At 46.3% G+C, this 17,722-nt stretch overlaps 1 protein-coding gene across 2 annotated transcripts in view; it reads right to left on the reverse strand.

Annotated features, from left to right (window-relative positions):
- Nucleotides 1–377: 377 nt before the first annotated feature.
- SIL1 (SIL1 nucleotide exchange factor) overlaps nt 378–17,722 on the reverse strand; it is a 55,538-nt gene continuing 38,193 nt past the window's right edge. For both annotated transcript variants that reach the window (XM_083730550.1, XM_083730551.1), the window contains 3 exons: nt 10,441–10,537; nt 5,812–5,976; nt 378–808 (listed from right to left, as the gene is read on the reverse strand). In XM_083730550.1, coding sequence (XP_083586676.1) covers nt 455–808; nt 5,812–5,976; nt 10,441–10,537 — 616 coding nt within the window. In that variant the 3' untranslated portion in view covers nt 378–454. The remainder of the gene's footprint in view (nt 809–5,811; nt 5,977–10,440; nt 10,538–17,722) is intronic.

The raw sequence follows: 17,722 nt of genomic DNA on the forward strand, positions 1-17,722 counted from the left end.
CAATTGGAGTAAAATCTTTTTTCACAGGAAGTTGCCTTTCCAAATAAGAAAAAGAAAAAGTCGGATACACTTGCCCTCTTAATACTCACATTCTAAAAATATTTCTATTGACGTGACTAAGGCAGCAGACTTGCTCAAACCAACTCCGTGCGCTGGCTGAACTCCTTTGTAAAGACCATTTCCCCGCCAGAGAGTTGTTTTGAAATGCGGGGCTCTTCTTTTCGCAGGTGACGACTGCAGGGACACCTTAAACCTGCTTCTTATGGCGATTTCCAGAAATAAAACACACCATCGACTGCACATACGAAGCTAGTCTTCGCTCTGTAATGAGCGTATGGGCTTACTCGCCACCTAAGGGACTGCACAAAGCCAAAAGGTTTGTTCAGTGGTTTATTCTGCGCAACGTCCCCAAATGTACCAGCGAACGTCTCACAGCAAGGCTAGGGTAAAGTCTTCATTTCAGCTGCTGCGCCAGGCTATTTATAGAGCCGAGGACTTCCTTAAAATAGCCGTCATCTTCTCCTTCCTTTTGTTCGTCCGCCGCCAGCACTTCGTATTCTTGGCGAAGGAGGCTCAGTGTATGGCTGAGGCTGTGATCGGCTTTGTAGCTGTCCCTGCAGGAAGCTAGCAGCACATGCACAGTCTTCAAAACCTTCTCCCTGGCATCGTGCTCTGGCATCCTCAAGAGGTTAGGAATTATCCCGCACCAGCCTTGTTCGACAATGGCTGGGAGCAAGATCACTTGGCTGTACTGCTGGGCTCTCTCCCGGAACTGGTCGTTGTCATCCGGCAAATCCTTGAGCGACAGCTGCAATAAAGTTCCTTAAAATTATTATCCTGCACTTTCATTTATTTGACTTTGGTAATAACTTTTTGTTAATTTTTCAAAAGCTTAACATATATACTTCAATACATAAATCCGTCTTTTTCCAACTTCCCACCCCATTTTCTGTGGTTTTTTAATTTCTCTTCCCACCCCCCTTCTGCACAATATCTTCAATGCTGTATTCTCTCATTCCTTCTGTTGCTCATATGTCAAATTCTGCTCATGAATTCGTCATATTTACTGTATTTTTCGCTCCATAAGACGCACCTTTTTCCTCCTAAAAAGTAAGGGGAAATGTCTGTGCGTCCTATGAAGCGAATGCGTGTTCCCTGGAGCCCAATTGCCCAGGGGTGAAAAGCAGATTGTGCTTTTTTTTTTTAGAAAGAGGGAATGGGGTGTTGAAACAAAGCCGCTTAGCAGCTGATCAGCAAGCGATCAGGAGGTGAGATAAGGGACTCTAGCGATAAAGGAGGCTGCCAGAGCATGAACCATAAAAATCATACATCCACTGTTTCGTTCAGAATATTTTTTTTCTTGTTCTCCTCTAAAAACTAGTTGTGTCTTATGGTCAAAAATACAGTATATATTTCTTTAAACAGTCCAAAAAAAGCTTCCATTCATCAACAAAGCAGTCATCGTCAAGTTCTCTTATTTATTTCAACCACCTTTGACGCTGCTTCGCTTTGCAAATGTGCTAGCAGTTTTATCACCAGGCCTTTTGCTGTTTTGAAATCCAATTTGCAAACATCCACGATGTGGATGCCTAGTCTCCTGTAACCCTTAAAGGAAAGGAAAGGAGAAGCTCTTCTAAGGATTGAAATCAACCAGACCAGAAGCTGGCTGCAACCCGGGCTGGATCGAGACACATTAAAGAAGCGTTTCAGTTAAACGCGTTGTAAACTTTGCATGAGAAATCGGGTTGGGAAAAACGGAACTCCACAGCGCCATCTGGTGTCACAGTGCTATAATGCATATACAACGCATAAAAAGCGCTTTTTCTTTGCTAGTGTAGCCGAGTCCTTAGTCCGATCTATTTCATCCTTCTGTTGCTTCCACAAGGAAGCGGCAGCAGTTACCGTATTTTTCGCTCCATAAGACACACTTTTTTCCTCTTAAAACCTAAGGGGAAATGTCTGTGCGTCTTATGGAGCGAATGTGTGGTCCCTGGGGCTGGGAGGGGGGACCCGGGCTTCCCTCGCCAGCCCCACAAGCTCGGGGAGCAGTGGAAAGGCAGAACACAGCTTTCCGGTTCCCCAGGGCTGGCGGTGAGGGAAGCTCGGCTTTCCCCATCGCCAGCCCCACAAGCCTTTCCGTTGCTCCCCAACCTGCTCTTTGGGTCGAGCAGCTCTGGGGTAGCCCGCGAAGCCTCCGCGCGGCTATTCCTGGCTTTTGTGGGAGGTGGGGGAAGGGACAGAGTGAGGCTCTCTCACTTCCTCCACCTCCTGCAAAAGCCCCCAAGAGCTGCATTATTTTTTTCTTGAATTCTTCCCCCCCCCAAAAAAAAAGTAGGTGTGCCTTATGGAGCGAAAAATACGGTACGTGTGAAGAAAAAGGAGAAAACAGGCTTTTCCCACACAGGGAGCTCACCCCAATCCCCCCCAAAAACCATTATGCTGTACAATTATCAAGCTCCCCCTGCTAGATGAGGGCTACCGCAGTGGTAGTCAAACGGGAAATTGCTCTTCTTCTTCCACAGGAAGAATCAATGTGAACGTAGCCAAGAAGCTGAGCTCCAGCGGCAAGACTCCCGCATTGGCACGGCCAGCCATGTGCAATAAAAGGGTTGCTTACAGCATGGTGCTGCAAGACACAAAGCTCAGGGAGTTGGGGTGCTGTATTTTTTTTTTAAGCATTCCTGCGCTTTTTTTTTTTTTTACTTGGCAGCTTCCTGTGGTAATTGCTATATATGTGCTTCATTAATTAGATCTTAATCGCAAGGATCTCCTAGCTACTATATTATCATTAAGGAAGATTGCTCTTCTCAACCCATCGAAACAGAGTCAAATCAGCCAAATTATAGGGGAACGCGCCCTGGGAACATGCCATGCTCCCCCGCATCATGGGCTGCGCTAAAGACTTCCTGAGATGCCTCGCTGTAACCTGCACGTTGGGAATAGCCCAACGCAGGCAGCACGCCACAGTCGTGTTTGCAGCAGCTGCAGAAAACAGGGTGCTAGGTGATGAAATGGGTGCATAAGCCAAAAGGGCAAGCAGAGCAGAAGCAATGCATTCTGCAAAGCCAGGGGGCCATTCAGGCCCGAGAGACTCGAGGTGTGGCGAAAACGGACTCACTCAGATGCTCTTTGCAAGACCTGTGAACTCTGCCACCCAACCCCACCCTCCTTGCCTTTTCCTACTTGCTATATCATGAATTTGATGCACAGAAGTGCAAGGCGAAGCTCTACCTCTCTATCAAATCAGAACCGGTGAAGGCGGTGAAGGTCCTGGAGGTGGTTGGAGGATGGATGGCAGCTAACCGACTGAGGTTGAATCTTGACAAGACAGAAGTACTTGGGGGGACAGGGGGCGGGTGGGTGTCAGGGCCTTCTCGGTGGTGACGCCCGCCCTGCTGAATGCCCTCCCACCAGATGTCAAGGAAATAAACAACTATCTGGCTTTTAGAAGACACCTGAAGGCAGCCCTGTTTAGGGAAGCTTTTAAAGTTTGGTGTTTTGTTCTGTTTTTAGTCCTCTGTTGGGAGCTGACCAGAGTGGCTGGGGAAACTGAGACAGATGGGCGGGGTATAAATAAAATTATTATTACAGTGGTACCTCAGGATACGAGCGGGATCCATTCCGGAGCACTGTTCGCATCCTGAATAGAACATAAGATGCGACGGCGCGTCTGTGCATGCACGGATTGCGTTTTGCCACTTCCACGCATGCGCGTGACATCATTTTGAACATCTGCGCATGTGCGAGCGGCGCAACCCGAAAGTAACGTGCTCCGATACTTCCGGGTTGCCATGGAGCACAACCAAAAGCGCTCAACCTGAAGCACATTGAACCTGAGGTATGACTGTATTATTATTATTATTATTAAGCCAAGCCAATGGCTTTTGAGGAAGTAGGTCGTGCCCAAGCTCATCTGCAATGGGTTAAACAACATAGGCAGGTTCAACTGCACCTTGAGATGCAGTCTTCACCTCCTTCCATCATCAGCTGAGGAACTGGGTGAAACTTCCAGCAGGTGATACCAGCCATGCACTAAATTAGGAGTGGAGAACCTTCTGTCCTCCATCCTGTAAGTCACTGCTCTACAGCTGATCTCCCAACGTTCTGACCTTTGCTGGCTGAGGGCGATGAATGTTGGGGAATCCAACCTCATGTGTGGAGGGCCACAGGGCTCCTCCATCTGTGCACTAAACAAGCCTATGTACAAAAATGTCACACTAGGTAAAGGTAAAGGGACCTCTCACCATTAGGTCCAGTCGTGACCAACTCTGGGGTTGCGGCGCTCATCTCGCTTTATTGGCTGAGGGAGCCGGCGTACAGCTTCTGGGACATGTTGCCAGCATGAATAGGCCGCTTCTGGAGAACCAGAGCAGCGCACGGAAATGCTGTTTAGCTTTCTGCCAGAGCAGTACCTATTTACCTGCTTGCACTCTGACGTGCTTTCAAACTGCTAGGTGGGCAGGAGCAGGGACCGAGCAACGGGAGCTCACCCCGTCACGGGGATTTGAACTGCCGACCTTCTGATTGGCAAGTCCTAGGCTCTGTGGTTTAACAGCGCCACCCGCGTCCCTAAATGTCACACAACTGAGTTCTAGAAAAAGGAAATACTCAATAAACAGAATAATGCATTCAGAGGATGGCCTCTAATTTGTAACTTGCCGCATCGCGGCCTGCCAAACGCAATCATCTACGGCTTTTGCAAAGTTTTCCCTGTAAAGAGATTCTGGGCAATGATGAGTCATCGATATAGAGCAAGATAATTGCCTTTTCCAGAGGAGACACACGAGGTTTGAGCAAGCAGATTCAGAGCTGCAACTCTGGAAGACTAAGTTTGAATTTCTGTCTTTGGACGAATTAGCCAGGCAGCGGGAAGCCAACCACCTTCTTGCAGGGGGACAGTAATAATGCTCTAACTTGCAGGATTTCTGTAAGGGGTGTTAGGTGAATCATTTTTAAAATGGATGAGAGCTGGGGAGACTCTAGCGAGTTGCCACCTGATGCCGTCGTGGTGTCAGTGACTGACAGGTGAACAGCCACCTGCCAATGGAAGGAGGTCACACTTATTCGACTCCACCGTTCCAGTTATTCTACTCCTGTAGTGATGAAAATACAGCTCCCATTCTCTCTCTCTCTTCCCCCACCCCACCCCCCCGCTAAAAGGAGGGTTTGGATGAATTTATCATTCCAGGGACACCTGTCTCGTCCCCGCTGTTATTGTATTTTAGTGTTCTGTTGGGAGCCGCCCAGAGTGGCTGGGGAAACCCAGCCAGATGGGCGGGGTATAAATAAATACCCGGGGACCGCCTCTCCCGGTATGCCCCACGGAGAGCCTCAAGGTTCATAAATAGCAACACCCTAGTGGTCCTGGGCCCTAAGGAAGTTAGATTGGCTTCAACCAGAGCCAGGGCCTTTTCAACATTGGCTCCGGCCTGGTGGAACGCTCTGCCACATGAGACCAGGGCCCTGCAGGATCTGATTTCTTTCCGCAGGGCCTGTAAGACAGAGTTGTTCCGCCTGGCCTTTGGCTTGGAGCCAATTTAATTCCCTCCCCCTCTTTCTTTTTCCTTTCTCCTCCTGTGATGAGGCTGCATTTTAATATTTTAATGTTTCAATATTTTAATGTTGTATTTTAATCTTGTTTTTAAGTTGTATTCATTCAACTAATTTTTATTATTGCTTGTTAGCCGTCCTGAGCCCGGCCTTGGCTGGGGAGGGCGGGGTACAAATAAAAATTATTATTATTATTATTATTATTATTATTATTATTATTATTACTCCCGCTAATCTGTGCCGCACAACAGCTCCGCTTACCTTTTCCACGACTAAGTCATAGAGAAGCGTCACAATGCGGATGTGCAACATCTCCGTCCCTTTCTCTGTGCACAGATGCCGAAGCACTTGAAGGCCTCCAAGCTTGAGGAACTGTTGCTGAGCATAGGGGAACTGCCGCAGCATGGACGACAAAGCAAAGAGAGCCTGGGAACAGAACACAACAAGGGCGTTGGCGACGTTTCTGGTCTGCCGAAAGCTTTCCCGCACAACTCCTCCGGCACGTGCCCCCCGAGACCTCCCTTGCCCCTAATAAACAATTTGTCTATACAGTGGTACCTTGGGTTAAGTATTTAATTCGTTCTGGAGGTCTGCTCTTAACCTGAAACTGTTCTTAACCTGAAGCACCACTTTAGCTAATGGGGCCTCCTGCTGCCGCCGCACCGCCGGAGCACAATTTCTGTTCTCATCCTGAAGCAAAGTTCTTAACCCGAGGTACTATTTCTGGGTTAGCGGAGTCTGTAACTTGAAGCATCTGTAACCCGAGGTACCACTGTACTTTGCAACTTGGGAAAACTAGTCAGCAGCGAGCATGGTGTGAATATTTATCTTTATTTGTGTGTTTGTTGCATTTCTATTCCCCCCCCCTTTTTTTTAAGGAGCTCAAGGTGGCATTCCATAGTGTGGCATTTGCCCTCCTAGGTGTGTGACATCATACTGGGTTCATAAGGAAAGGGTTTACTAATTGTAAAATGACTAACTGATGGGAACCCAAAGGGAAGAGTTAGGAGTTAGAGTTGTTGAGTAGTCAGTCTGAAGTTAGAGAAGAAACAGAGAGGATAAGTCTGTGGGTTGGGCTAGTCTGATGTGAGAGAGGGAGAGAATCTGTTAAGAGGAGCCAGTCAAACAGTTGATATAAACAATCAGAAGGTATTAGGAAGGTATAGGCCAGTAAAGAAACGAAAGTTAAGAAAATGACAGGATTATTATCTGAGAAACCATAAGCTTGTTAATGCTTATAAAATAAACTTGTTTATTTGGTTCACTTTTAACAACTGTCTTGACTCAGTGTTTTACCCGAGAGTAACGGGTTGGTGGCAGCGGGAAAGCGAGCACAGTGGTGGCACAGGGATCAATAGACCGTCAAACATCCGGGGACCCTGTGTGATCGCCACAAAAGGTTTTTCGCTTCTTCGTTTAATCCCCACAACAACCACGTGAGGCAGATTAGTCTGAGAGGCAGTGACTGGCCCAAAGTCACGCAGTGAGTTTCATGGCTGAGTGGGGATTTGAACCCTGGTCTCTAGAGGTCTTAGTCTGGCACTCCAACCACTGTAGCACATTGGTTCTCAAAGCAATTTGCAGAACAAGCCCTCTAGTGAAGTAAAATGGAGGTGGAGGAGGGGAGGTGGAGAAGAAGAAGAGGAGGAGGAGGAGGAGGAGGAGGAAGAAGAAGAAGAAATAATTCCAAACAAAAACACCCCCCCCCCCACTATGTGGATGCTGCTAAACACTTGAGATGGACACACACATTAAAAAGAAAACAAAAAAAGGACAATATACTGCAATAAAGTAACTTTGGTAGACTGAACGAGGATGTTCTCCACTCTCTGCCTCCCTTCCCTCTAGGAGATGGTTAGAACACTTTGTCAGATTAACAATACACTCAGTGTAGCTTTCAGGAACATGCCGTAAATAGATAGATAGATAATTTATTATGGCCATAGGCCCATATTCAATACATCATACAGCAAAACAGGTATAACAAAATAAAATTAATAAATTAAAATACGTTTAAATCAAGTACATCTCAAACCGTGAATTTCTAAATTCCATTAAAATAAGAACAATATAGCGCTTAAAATATCAAATTATCAGTATAAATCAATATTATTTAGGCAAAATCAATAATCATAGAGTAATCCATTTTTCCTCTTATAAGCTAATACTGTTATCAGAAATCTGGCAACAGAAAGGGACCTACTCGGATCAGAATCTTGCAGTAAATGTATTAGCTGTGTTTCCAAGGAGTCACCCGAGATTTCCAATAATAAAGGGGACAAAAATCTGATCCGAGAAACTGAATGTAGTGAACAGCAGAATAGTATATGTTGTAGCCGTAAATATATTTCTGCAAGTGCAGCTTTATATAAGGGTCTGCATCTAGTAAGGGATTCTCCCTCGGGAAGCGTTTCACTGTTACATGAACCTATCCATCAGTCTCTTGCACCTTTTTCGGTTTCCCTGTGGCAAGCACACATCCAGAGAAACTCGGGGTTCTAAACACGGGGAGAAGGGAGACCTATCCCAGAGCAGCCTTTGTAACATTCTTGGCAGCGCAGCCCTGAATACAGTAGAGCCTCGCGAATTAATACAAGGTGCTACCTATTTACTCTGCCGTTGCAAAAGGGTCTCTGAATGCAGAGGCTCAGAGGTTTATGAGGAAACATTTGTGGCTGGCATCAACAACGGTAACTCTGCTGGATAAGATAAGGGTAACTGGATCTCATGCACCAGGGAGTAAATTGATCGCTGAAGAAGCAGCCTCTCGGGCCCATCAGTCCTGAACATTTAGCTGGGGGAATTATCAGGCCTTGCCCCTTACAAAAGCATCCGATATTGGTCACTGCCGGAGGCGGATTATTGAACTGCATGAAGCAATTATCTCATCCCCTGAATGTCCACTCCGATGTTCGTTAGCCTCCGAAATTCAAGCCTGCCAGTGGGGTGAGTTAAGTTTCCCTCCTGAAAGTCTGTACCATACAGGGCAATCTGCCCCACAGCTCTCTAGAAAACAGACCACGCAATGAGAGCGCCTTGCCTTTAAAAGGGCCTCGGTGCTGCGGATGCAATCACAAAAAGCCAATCCTAGCAAATGGCAACGTAACCCAGGAAAGAGCATGCAATTGCGCTTTCTTTGTAATTCCCAGAGAATAGGCATGCTTGAATTGTTATTGTTGTTGTGGTTCCAGCAGAGAATAAATTCAATTAGCACAACATAAGAACTAAGGACAACTGGAATACAGTGGTACCTCGGGTTACATACGCTTCAGGTTACAGACTCCGCGAACCCAGAAATAGTACCTCAGGTTAAGAACTTTGCTTCAGGATGAGAACAGAAATCCTGCTCCGGCGGCACGGTGGCAGCAGGAGGCCCCATTAGTGGTGCTTCAGGTTAAGAACAGTTTCAGGTTAAGAACGGACCTCCAGAAGAAATTGAGTTCTTAACCCGAGGTACCACTGTACATAAAGACCCTTGCACATTATGGCTATATATTGACTCCAGTTAACAGAGGCAGCATGCCCTTCCTACATTCTTATGAAATGTTGGACTTCCACCAAATTGCAGAGTTGGAAGAGACCCCGAGGGCCAGTGTGGTGTAGTGGTTAAGAGTGGCAGACTCGTAATCTGGTGAACCGGGTTCGCTTCCCTGCTCCTCCACATGCAGCTGCTGGGTGACCTTGGGCCAGTCACACTTCTCTGAAGTCTCTCAGCCCCACTCACCTCACAGAGTGTTTGTTGCAGGGGGAGGAAGGGAAAGGAGAATGTTAGCCGCTTTGAGACTCCTTTGGGTAGTGATAAAGTGGGATATCAAATCCAAACTCCTCCTCTTCTTCGCCGTCTCTAGTCCAACCCCCTGCAATTGCAGGAATATGAAACTGTTCCCGTACCAGGATCAAACCCACAGCCTTGGCATCATCAGCACCACGCTCTAACCAACTGAGCTATGTTCAGTGGGCACATGTTTGAACTTTCTGATCGCCGTCAAAATTTATTCGAACTGATTAGGTGCCCAGTTTTGCCAGTAGGAGGTGGAACCCAGATATACTTGCTTTTCCTTATCTTGGGATCCTATTAAGATTACAGGACAGAGGAGAAACCAACAAAAAGTGTGTAGAAGGGGGAACGTGTTAATGTGGCCTCTAATATATCTCTAGGCCACACATACTTCCATTGCACTGTTTCCTGCTCTCTCAAAGCTAATTTTATTTCAAAATACAGCATTGGAGCTCTGGGGCATGCTTTAGATTGTAGCTGACTGAGAATTTAGTTCACGGAGGAATAGGAACGACATTTTTTTCAGACCCCACAAGGGGAAAAATGTGCTCGGACCTACACACGTGATGTACAAAAGGTGGATAACCAACTTCCTGAGTAAATTTGCAACCCTGATAAGGTTGCAAATAGTCCTGCAAAACCCATCTTCTACAAGCACCCAACACTGAACTAATTCAGCACGAAAAGATATATAATATAGTATTTTCCCTCCATAGCGTCATTTTCAATCTAACCTATACTGGGAACCACTGGGACAGATGCCTCTCTAAGTGGTCTGATACTATAGCTGTGCAAAAGCACGTCAGATAACCGGCCCTCTCAAATTAAATGAGATTATCAAGTCTGGAAATGACTAGGTCTGGCTACTGGAGGAGGAAGATTGCAGCCTAAGGAGCTAAACTTAGCTGTCCAGTGAAGGGATGCAACCATTTTTAATTTGAGGGGTAACTCTTGTTCGGTGCATTGGCCTGATCTGTTTGCACAGCCAAAACACAATCTAGCCTTAGGTCTACGTACTTCCACCTACGGAGGTCTACAGGCGTTCTCATCCAAAATGCAATTATCCAAGCTGCTCCTGAAAGACAGCCAAGCACATATTGCTCTCCCCTTACCTTTTTCTTCACAGCCAGGGGCTGATCTGTGGCCAAAATCACCAGCAGTTTTTGCAAAGCGCCTCCCTCAATCGCAGCGACTTGTATTTTGGGGTTGCTGGGAAGAGAAATGGAACTCATTAGGCTCAGAGATACTTCGGTGTCCTGTAAATTTTGCTGCAATCCGACTTCTACAAAAGACAATTGCAGGGTAGGTTACTCTGAAAAAGATACTGCAAGGTTTTAAACGAAGCCCTTGAGTCCTATTGCTATCAGTCGAAAGCGTCCATGTTTATTTTGCCTCGCAAGGCGCCACCTGCTGACTGAAAATGCAAGCAGCTCTAGTTCATTTCTCACACGGAGTATATACTGTATTTTTTGCTCTATAAGACTCACTTTTTCCCTCCTAAAAAGTAAGGGGAAATATGTGTGCATCTTATGGAGCAAATGCAGGCTGCGCAGCTATCCCAGAAGCCAGAACGGCAAGAGGGATTGCTGCTTTCACTGCGCAGCGATCCCTCTTGTTGTTCTGGCTTCTGAGATTCAGAATATTTTTTTTCTTGTTTTCCTCCTCCAAAAACTAGGTGCATCTTATGGTCCGGCGAAAAATACGGTATTTACCTGTGTGAAATACACACGTCTGCAGAAATAAACAGGAACCCCCCCCCCCAAACGAAAACAACGACGTTACTTGCCAGCTGTTGCATGCTCAATAGCTAAGAGATTGTCTTGCCTTAATAGGATTTCATCAATTTGGTCGTCTTAGCATTACAGTGCAAGAAAAGACGTTCTTGCTTTTCCCTCCTGGTCAGAATGGCTAAAGACCAAAAGGGTGCCTCTGGTTCACACCTCCGTAGTCGCAAGGGAGGATGTGTAACATCTGCAAGAGGCTAGAGGAGGAGCACGACGATCTTGAAGCTTCTTCCCCCCCTTTGGACCCATTTCCCCATCCAAATCGTTGCACGGGATAAAGGGCGTGTCCATTTGGAAACTCCCAAGTCCGGAGCATGTGAGCTCGCAATGCCGCCACGTGGAACTTCTGCGACCTCTTGGGAATACAAAACCACGTCCCTCATTCACACGGGAACACTCAAAGTGGAGCATCAAGACTTTACGAGGTTATTGCATTCGAAATAATAGGTAAGGTAAAAAAAGAAGGGAAAAGGACCCCTGGACGGTGAAGTCCAGTCAAAGGCGACTATGGGGTTGCGGCGCTCATCTCGCTTTCAGGCTGAGGGAGCCGGCGTTTGTCCACAGACAGCTTTCCGGGTCATGTGCCCAGCAGGACTAAACCGCTTCTGGCACAACTGGACACCGTGACGGAAACCAGAGCGCACGGAAACACTGTTTATGTTCCTGCCACAGCAGTACCTCTTTATCTACTTGCACCGATGTGCTTTCGAACTGCTAGGTTGGCAGGAGCTGGGACAGAGCAACAGGACCTCACCCCGCCACGGGGATTCAAACCACCGACCTTCTGATCGGCAAGCCCAAGAGGCTCCGTGGTTTAGACCACAGCGCCACCCATGTCCATATTATTTCATTTGAAATAATAACTGCGGGTGGGAAATAGGTAATGAACTGAAATAAGCCGAAAATAAAAGGAACAATGAATTGTGACGAGGGGAAATGCAACAGATAGAAAGTATGCTATATAATGCAGCAGGAAAGGGTGGGAATGGAAACTCCCAGGGAAGAAGATCAGGAAGTCAGCTTATAAAAATTCTTTTAAATTTGTATTGAATTTGAAGTTGAATTGTTAAATAAATCTTTGAAACACAATCAAAATTAATTGGGGAAAAGGAGACTTTGCTAGGTTATTTTAAATGTCAAAATAAGAGGTGCCACACTCAATATCCAATTTGCTCTTGCTGGAAGTCAGATCATGCAAGAACCCCTTGTTTGTTGCATTTATGCCCACTTTCCCCCTCTCCTCATTTAATCCCCATGACAACCCTGTGAGGTAGGTCAGGAGCTGAGAGTCAGTGACTGGTCCAAGGTCACGCAGGAACCGTCATGGAGGGATTTGAACCTTCATCACCAAGGTCCCAGGTTGGCACTCTAACCACTATGCCATGCTGCCTCAAAAAGCTTCTGATGTGAGGAACGGCCTTGGCTGCTTGGGGGTTCGGGTTTGGGCAAACAGGGTGAGGTGATGCTAGGCTCAATGGAGAGCTTAAGGCTGGAGACTCTAAGGCAGGCGTGGCCAAACTTGGCCATCCAGCTGTTTTGGGACTACAACTCCCATCATCCCTAGCTAACAGGACCAGTGGTCAGGGATGATGGAAACTGTAGTCCCAAAACAGCTGGAGGGCCAAGTCTGGCCAGGCCTGCTCTAAGGGCAGAACAGAAATGTTGTTTCAGAGGCATTTGGGACCGAGCCTTAAACAAGACCTTGCAAATCTGGTCAAACCCACACATTTAAGGCACTCTCCTATCACTTCAAGAATCGCGGCTTCCTTCCAGAGAATCTTGGGAACTGTAGTTTGTTATGGGCGCTGAGAGCTGTTAGGAGACCCTTAACAAACTACATTTCCCAGGATTCTTTGGAAGGAAGCCATGATTCTTTCCATCACGACCATTTAAACAGCTTTTAAAAAAAAATATACAATACAGTCACAGCAAATAAAAAGAAAATAGCAGCAAGCCCATGACAACATTTCACATTGCCTTAAAACACTGGCAGTCCATATAGGGTTTCTCCACAGACAGGTTTGTGAGGCTGGTGGAAGAGATTTAGGTTCTTTCCCCCTTACATATGAAAAAAAAGGGAGACCAGGCATAATTCTTGAAGTGTTACGAGAGCGGTTTAAATGTGTGGTGTGGAAGTGACCTCTTTTTTCAGCAGCTAGCTCCTTCTTCCTTGAGAGGAAGGTTCAGACTGTTTTAGCAGTCACCACCTCTAACAAAATGGCGGAGAGGAAGACAGTGGTTCCTTGGGTCAGATAGTTACTGGCGCATTGGCTGGTAGTGTGCAGGTGTCCTTCAGCAAGGCCATCTGGGGCTGGCTCCGAGCGAAATCCCCTCGGAGAGATTCCCAGTCTCATCCCTCGAAGACGGGGAGCCCGACCTCAAGGCCATGACAAAAAGGGATGAGGGAGGAGGAGGATTTAGGCAGCAAAATGCAGGGTGGGCATGAATGGATGAAGGCAAGTCAACAGAAGAACCGGACAAGATTGCAGTTAGATTGAGAAACGACCAGGCCCTAGACCAGTGTCTTTGCTGAGGTCTCAGTAAGTAAGAAGGGAAGTATTTTTGTAATGTTGGAAATGGAAAAGTGATATCATGTGACAGAAAGAGAAGGATCAAGGAGGGGAGAGAAGCTTTCTGTTCATGATAGGCAACGTTCTCAATTGATAAGGAGAATGGAGAGTCCTCCTTCCTTTTAATCAGGGGTAGGCAAAACGAAGATCATGGCCACTGGGCCCATCACCTCCTGGCAAATAGAAGGGGAAGAAATGGAGGCAGTGAGAGATTTTACTTTATTGGGCTCCATGATCACTGCAGATGGTGACAGCAGTCAAGAAATTAAAAGACACCTGCTTCTTGGGAGAAAAGCAATGACAAACCTAGACAGCATCTTAAAAAGCAGAGACATCACCTTGCCAACAAAGGTCCGTATAGTTCAAGCTATGGTTTTCCCAGTAGTGATGTATGGAAGTGAGAGCTGGACCATAAAAAAAAGGCTGGTCACCGAAGAACTGATGCTTTTGAATTATGGTGCTGGAGGAGACTCTTGAGAGTCCCATGGACTGCAAGAAGATCAAACCTATCCATTCTGAAGGAAATCAGCCCTGAGTGCTCACTGGAAGGACAGATCCTGAAGCTGAGGCTCCAATACTTTGGCCACCTCATGAAAAGAGAAGGCTCCCTGGGAAAGACCCTGATGTTGGGAAAGATTGAAGGCACAAGGAGAAGGGGACGACAGTGGACGAGATGGTTGGACAGTGTTTTCGAAGCTACCAGCATGAGTTTGACCAAACTGCGGGAAACAGTGGAAGACAGGAGTGCCTGGCGTGCTCTGATCCATGGGGTCACGAGCAGTCGTACATGACTAAACAACCACAACAGGCAACCTAAGGCCCATGGACCGGATGCGGCCCAATCGCCTTCTCAATCCGGCACAGCATGGGAATCAGCATGTTTTTACATGAGTAGAATGTGTCCTTTTATTTAAAATGCATCTCTGGGTTATTTGTGGGGCCTGCCTGGTGTTTTTACATGAGTAAAATGTGTGCTTTTATTTCAAATGCATCTCTGGGTTATTTGTGGGGCATAGGAATTTGTTCATTATTATTTTTTTCAAAATATAGTCCGGCCTCCCACAAGGTCTGAGGGACGGCAGACCAGCCGATGGCTGGAAAAGGTTTCTGACCCTTGCTTTTAGTAGTGTTTCTTGTAGGCTTTATGTAAACTTCCATTGCCAGCAAAGGCATATGAATATGAAATAACGGTTATGGACCTTTGGGCTTGCAGTGAACTGCAAGGAACATTTCCAGTTCTTATCAAGGCAAAAGGCTTTGGCAGAAAGAGGCATCTGAAAAAATGGCAGTGGGAAGAAAACAAGCCCTTTAATGTAAGCAAGAAGTGCCAGCTACCGTATGAGCTTAATACTGAGACACGAGAAACATTTCAGGACCGTAAGCGGCAGATGGATGTTGGAAAACCACTGTATAATCAAGCAATGCAATTGGAAGTGAAATATGACTAGCGCAACTTGAACCAGTGGAAATGAGATGTAGCGGCACATGAGGCATTTGGGCTGAGGCTTTAAGTGTCACAGCAACTTGTTCATAAAACACTCAGCCACAGATTGCTGCTTCAGCGAAGGAATCTCTCCCCCTACCCCAGAGTTTCATTTTTACAGATTATTCCATTAATCTGCTCACTTAAATGTCACATCTGTTCCTTAATATTTTTAATTCAAGCTCATTTTCCACCTCTCCTTGGCTCTTCTGTTTCGATTAACTTGACGATTTATTTAAACACTTATTATCCGGAGCTGCATAATCTTATTCTCGGATCAGTCTTTCAGCTCAGAGAGAATAGGTGCTTCCTCCACAAAAGTCAAGGTGCACCCAGTCATATGCCGTTTCCCTCGAGGACTGAGAGAGGAAAAAATGGGCTGAATTCTCTGGAGATCAGTTGACACTGCAATTCTTCCCTATCACACGACTTTCAGACTTTGCCTTTATTCCACGGAGCTAAATGCATCTTAAAAAGTAGAGACATCACCTCGCCAACAAAGGTCTGTATAGTAAAAGCTATGGTTTTCCCAGTAGTGATGTATGGAAGTGAGAGCTGGACCATAAAGAAGGCTGATCGCCAAAGAATGGATGCTTTTGAATTATGGTGTTGGAGGAGACTCTTGAGAGTCCCATGAACTGCAAGAAGATCAAACCTATCCATTCTGAAGGAAATCAGCCCTGAGTGCTCACTGGAAGGACAGATCCTGAAGCTGAGGCTCCAATACTTTGGCCACCTCATGGGAAGAGAATACTCCCTGGAAAAGACCCTGATATTGGGAAAGATGGAGGGCACAAGGAGAAGGGGACAACAGAGGACGAGATGGTTGGACAGTGTTCTTGAAGCTACCAGCATCAGTTTGACCAAACTGCGGGAGGCAGTGGAAGACAGGAGCGCCTGGCGTGCTCTGGTCCAGGGGGTCACGAAGAGTTGGACACGACTAAACGACTAAACAACAACAACAAAAATGCAGTCTCAGACCTGTTTTGCTTCATCAAAACTGCAGCAGCAGTGTGAGCCTTCAGATCATGCAAAACTACCCATCTCTAGAAGATCCAGGGCTCTTCCAAAGCAGTTCCTGTTCTGAATGCAGCATTAATGAACAAACAATACACGATGAGTGATAGTCAATTTTAGTCATGATCAGAGTAGATCCATTGAAATCAACAGGCTGAAGTTACTTGTGCAATGGATTTCAATGGGTCTACTCAGAGCATGACTAGCAGCGGCTATCACTCCCATGTTATGTGCTTGATTTGCCTATTGGGAAAGTGCCTTTCACAACCCTTAGACTCAACTGGATCCACTGGGAGCCATTTGAAACAGAAGTAGCATGGTTTTCAATAAGCCTGTTACCATTTGTCACATAGCAGGGAATTTCCTTCTTAATCGGGCCAACTGGACGTGGGTGGCGCTGTGGGTTAAACTACAGAGCCTAGGACTTGCCGATCAGAAGGTCGGCGGTTCGAATCCCTGCGACGGGGTGATCTCCCGTTGCTCGGTCCTTGCTCCTGCCAACCTAGCAGTTTGAAAGCACGTCAAAGTGCAAGTAGATAAATAGGTACTGCTCCGGCGGGAAGGTAAACGGCGTTTCCGTGCGCTGCTCTGTTTCACCATAAGTGGCTTAGTCATGCTGGCCACATGACCCGGAAGCTGTACGCCAGCTCCCTCGGCCAGTAAAGCGAGATGAGCGCCACAACCCCAGAGTCAGCCATGACTGGACCTAATGGTCAGGGGTCCCTTTAAGGTCCTCCTGACCTGGACCATAATGTGTGGCAGAGAAACAAAAGACCCTACCCTGTGATTTCACAACAGGCCCATGTGTTAGGATTAGACTGACAGATACTGCTATTTAACTGTCAAATTGGAATAGGTTTAGGAGAGATGAAATCATATCCAAAAAAGTGCTGAATTTGCTTCCCTCCCTGTAACCTCTTGCCAGTGATATTATACATATGGTCTTTTACACGTGAAACACTTGATCCATATAAATGCACTCAGCTGCAAGAATAGCGCAATCAGACAAAATACGCCCCAGCTCAGTTCTACCCTTTGCACAATGTACTTGCAACCCTGACTCAACAACCCTCATTTTTAATGATGTTTTGTATTTCTTTTTAACACATTATCCTACTAGCACTCAGAAACAGGATTTCCTGGTCCCCAGTATACTGTCTGGGAATCAGGCCCCTGCATCCCCTCACCCCAAATCCACCTATCGACAAGATCTGCTGCTTATGTACTTATATATTCACTTAACTCTAGCCTACTTCACAGGGTTTCCGCAAATATAAAAGGGGGAGGATCACCTACATAACCTTGTGCTCCTAGGTGGAAAATATACAAATATATGTCGCACAGTATAGATATATATACACACACAACACTCTGCCAACCTCGAGAAACAAAAAATAATCCTTGTGTAAAAGCACAGTCAAATAGGAATTTTAAATATAGGATTTATTTTTTATTATTTGCTGCTTTGGGAGGACACCCTTCTAAGTCCCAGTTGCGGGTGGTCAACATTCCTCCCTCTGACTGCTAAGCAACCACGATT

Source organism: Podarcis gaigeae, assembly GCF_964106915.1.
Source record: "Podarcis gaigeae genome assembly, chromosome: 3".
Lineage (NCBI taxonomy): Eukaryota > Metazoa > Chordata > Lepidosauria > Squamata > Lacertidae > Podarcis > Podarcis gaigeae.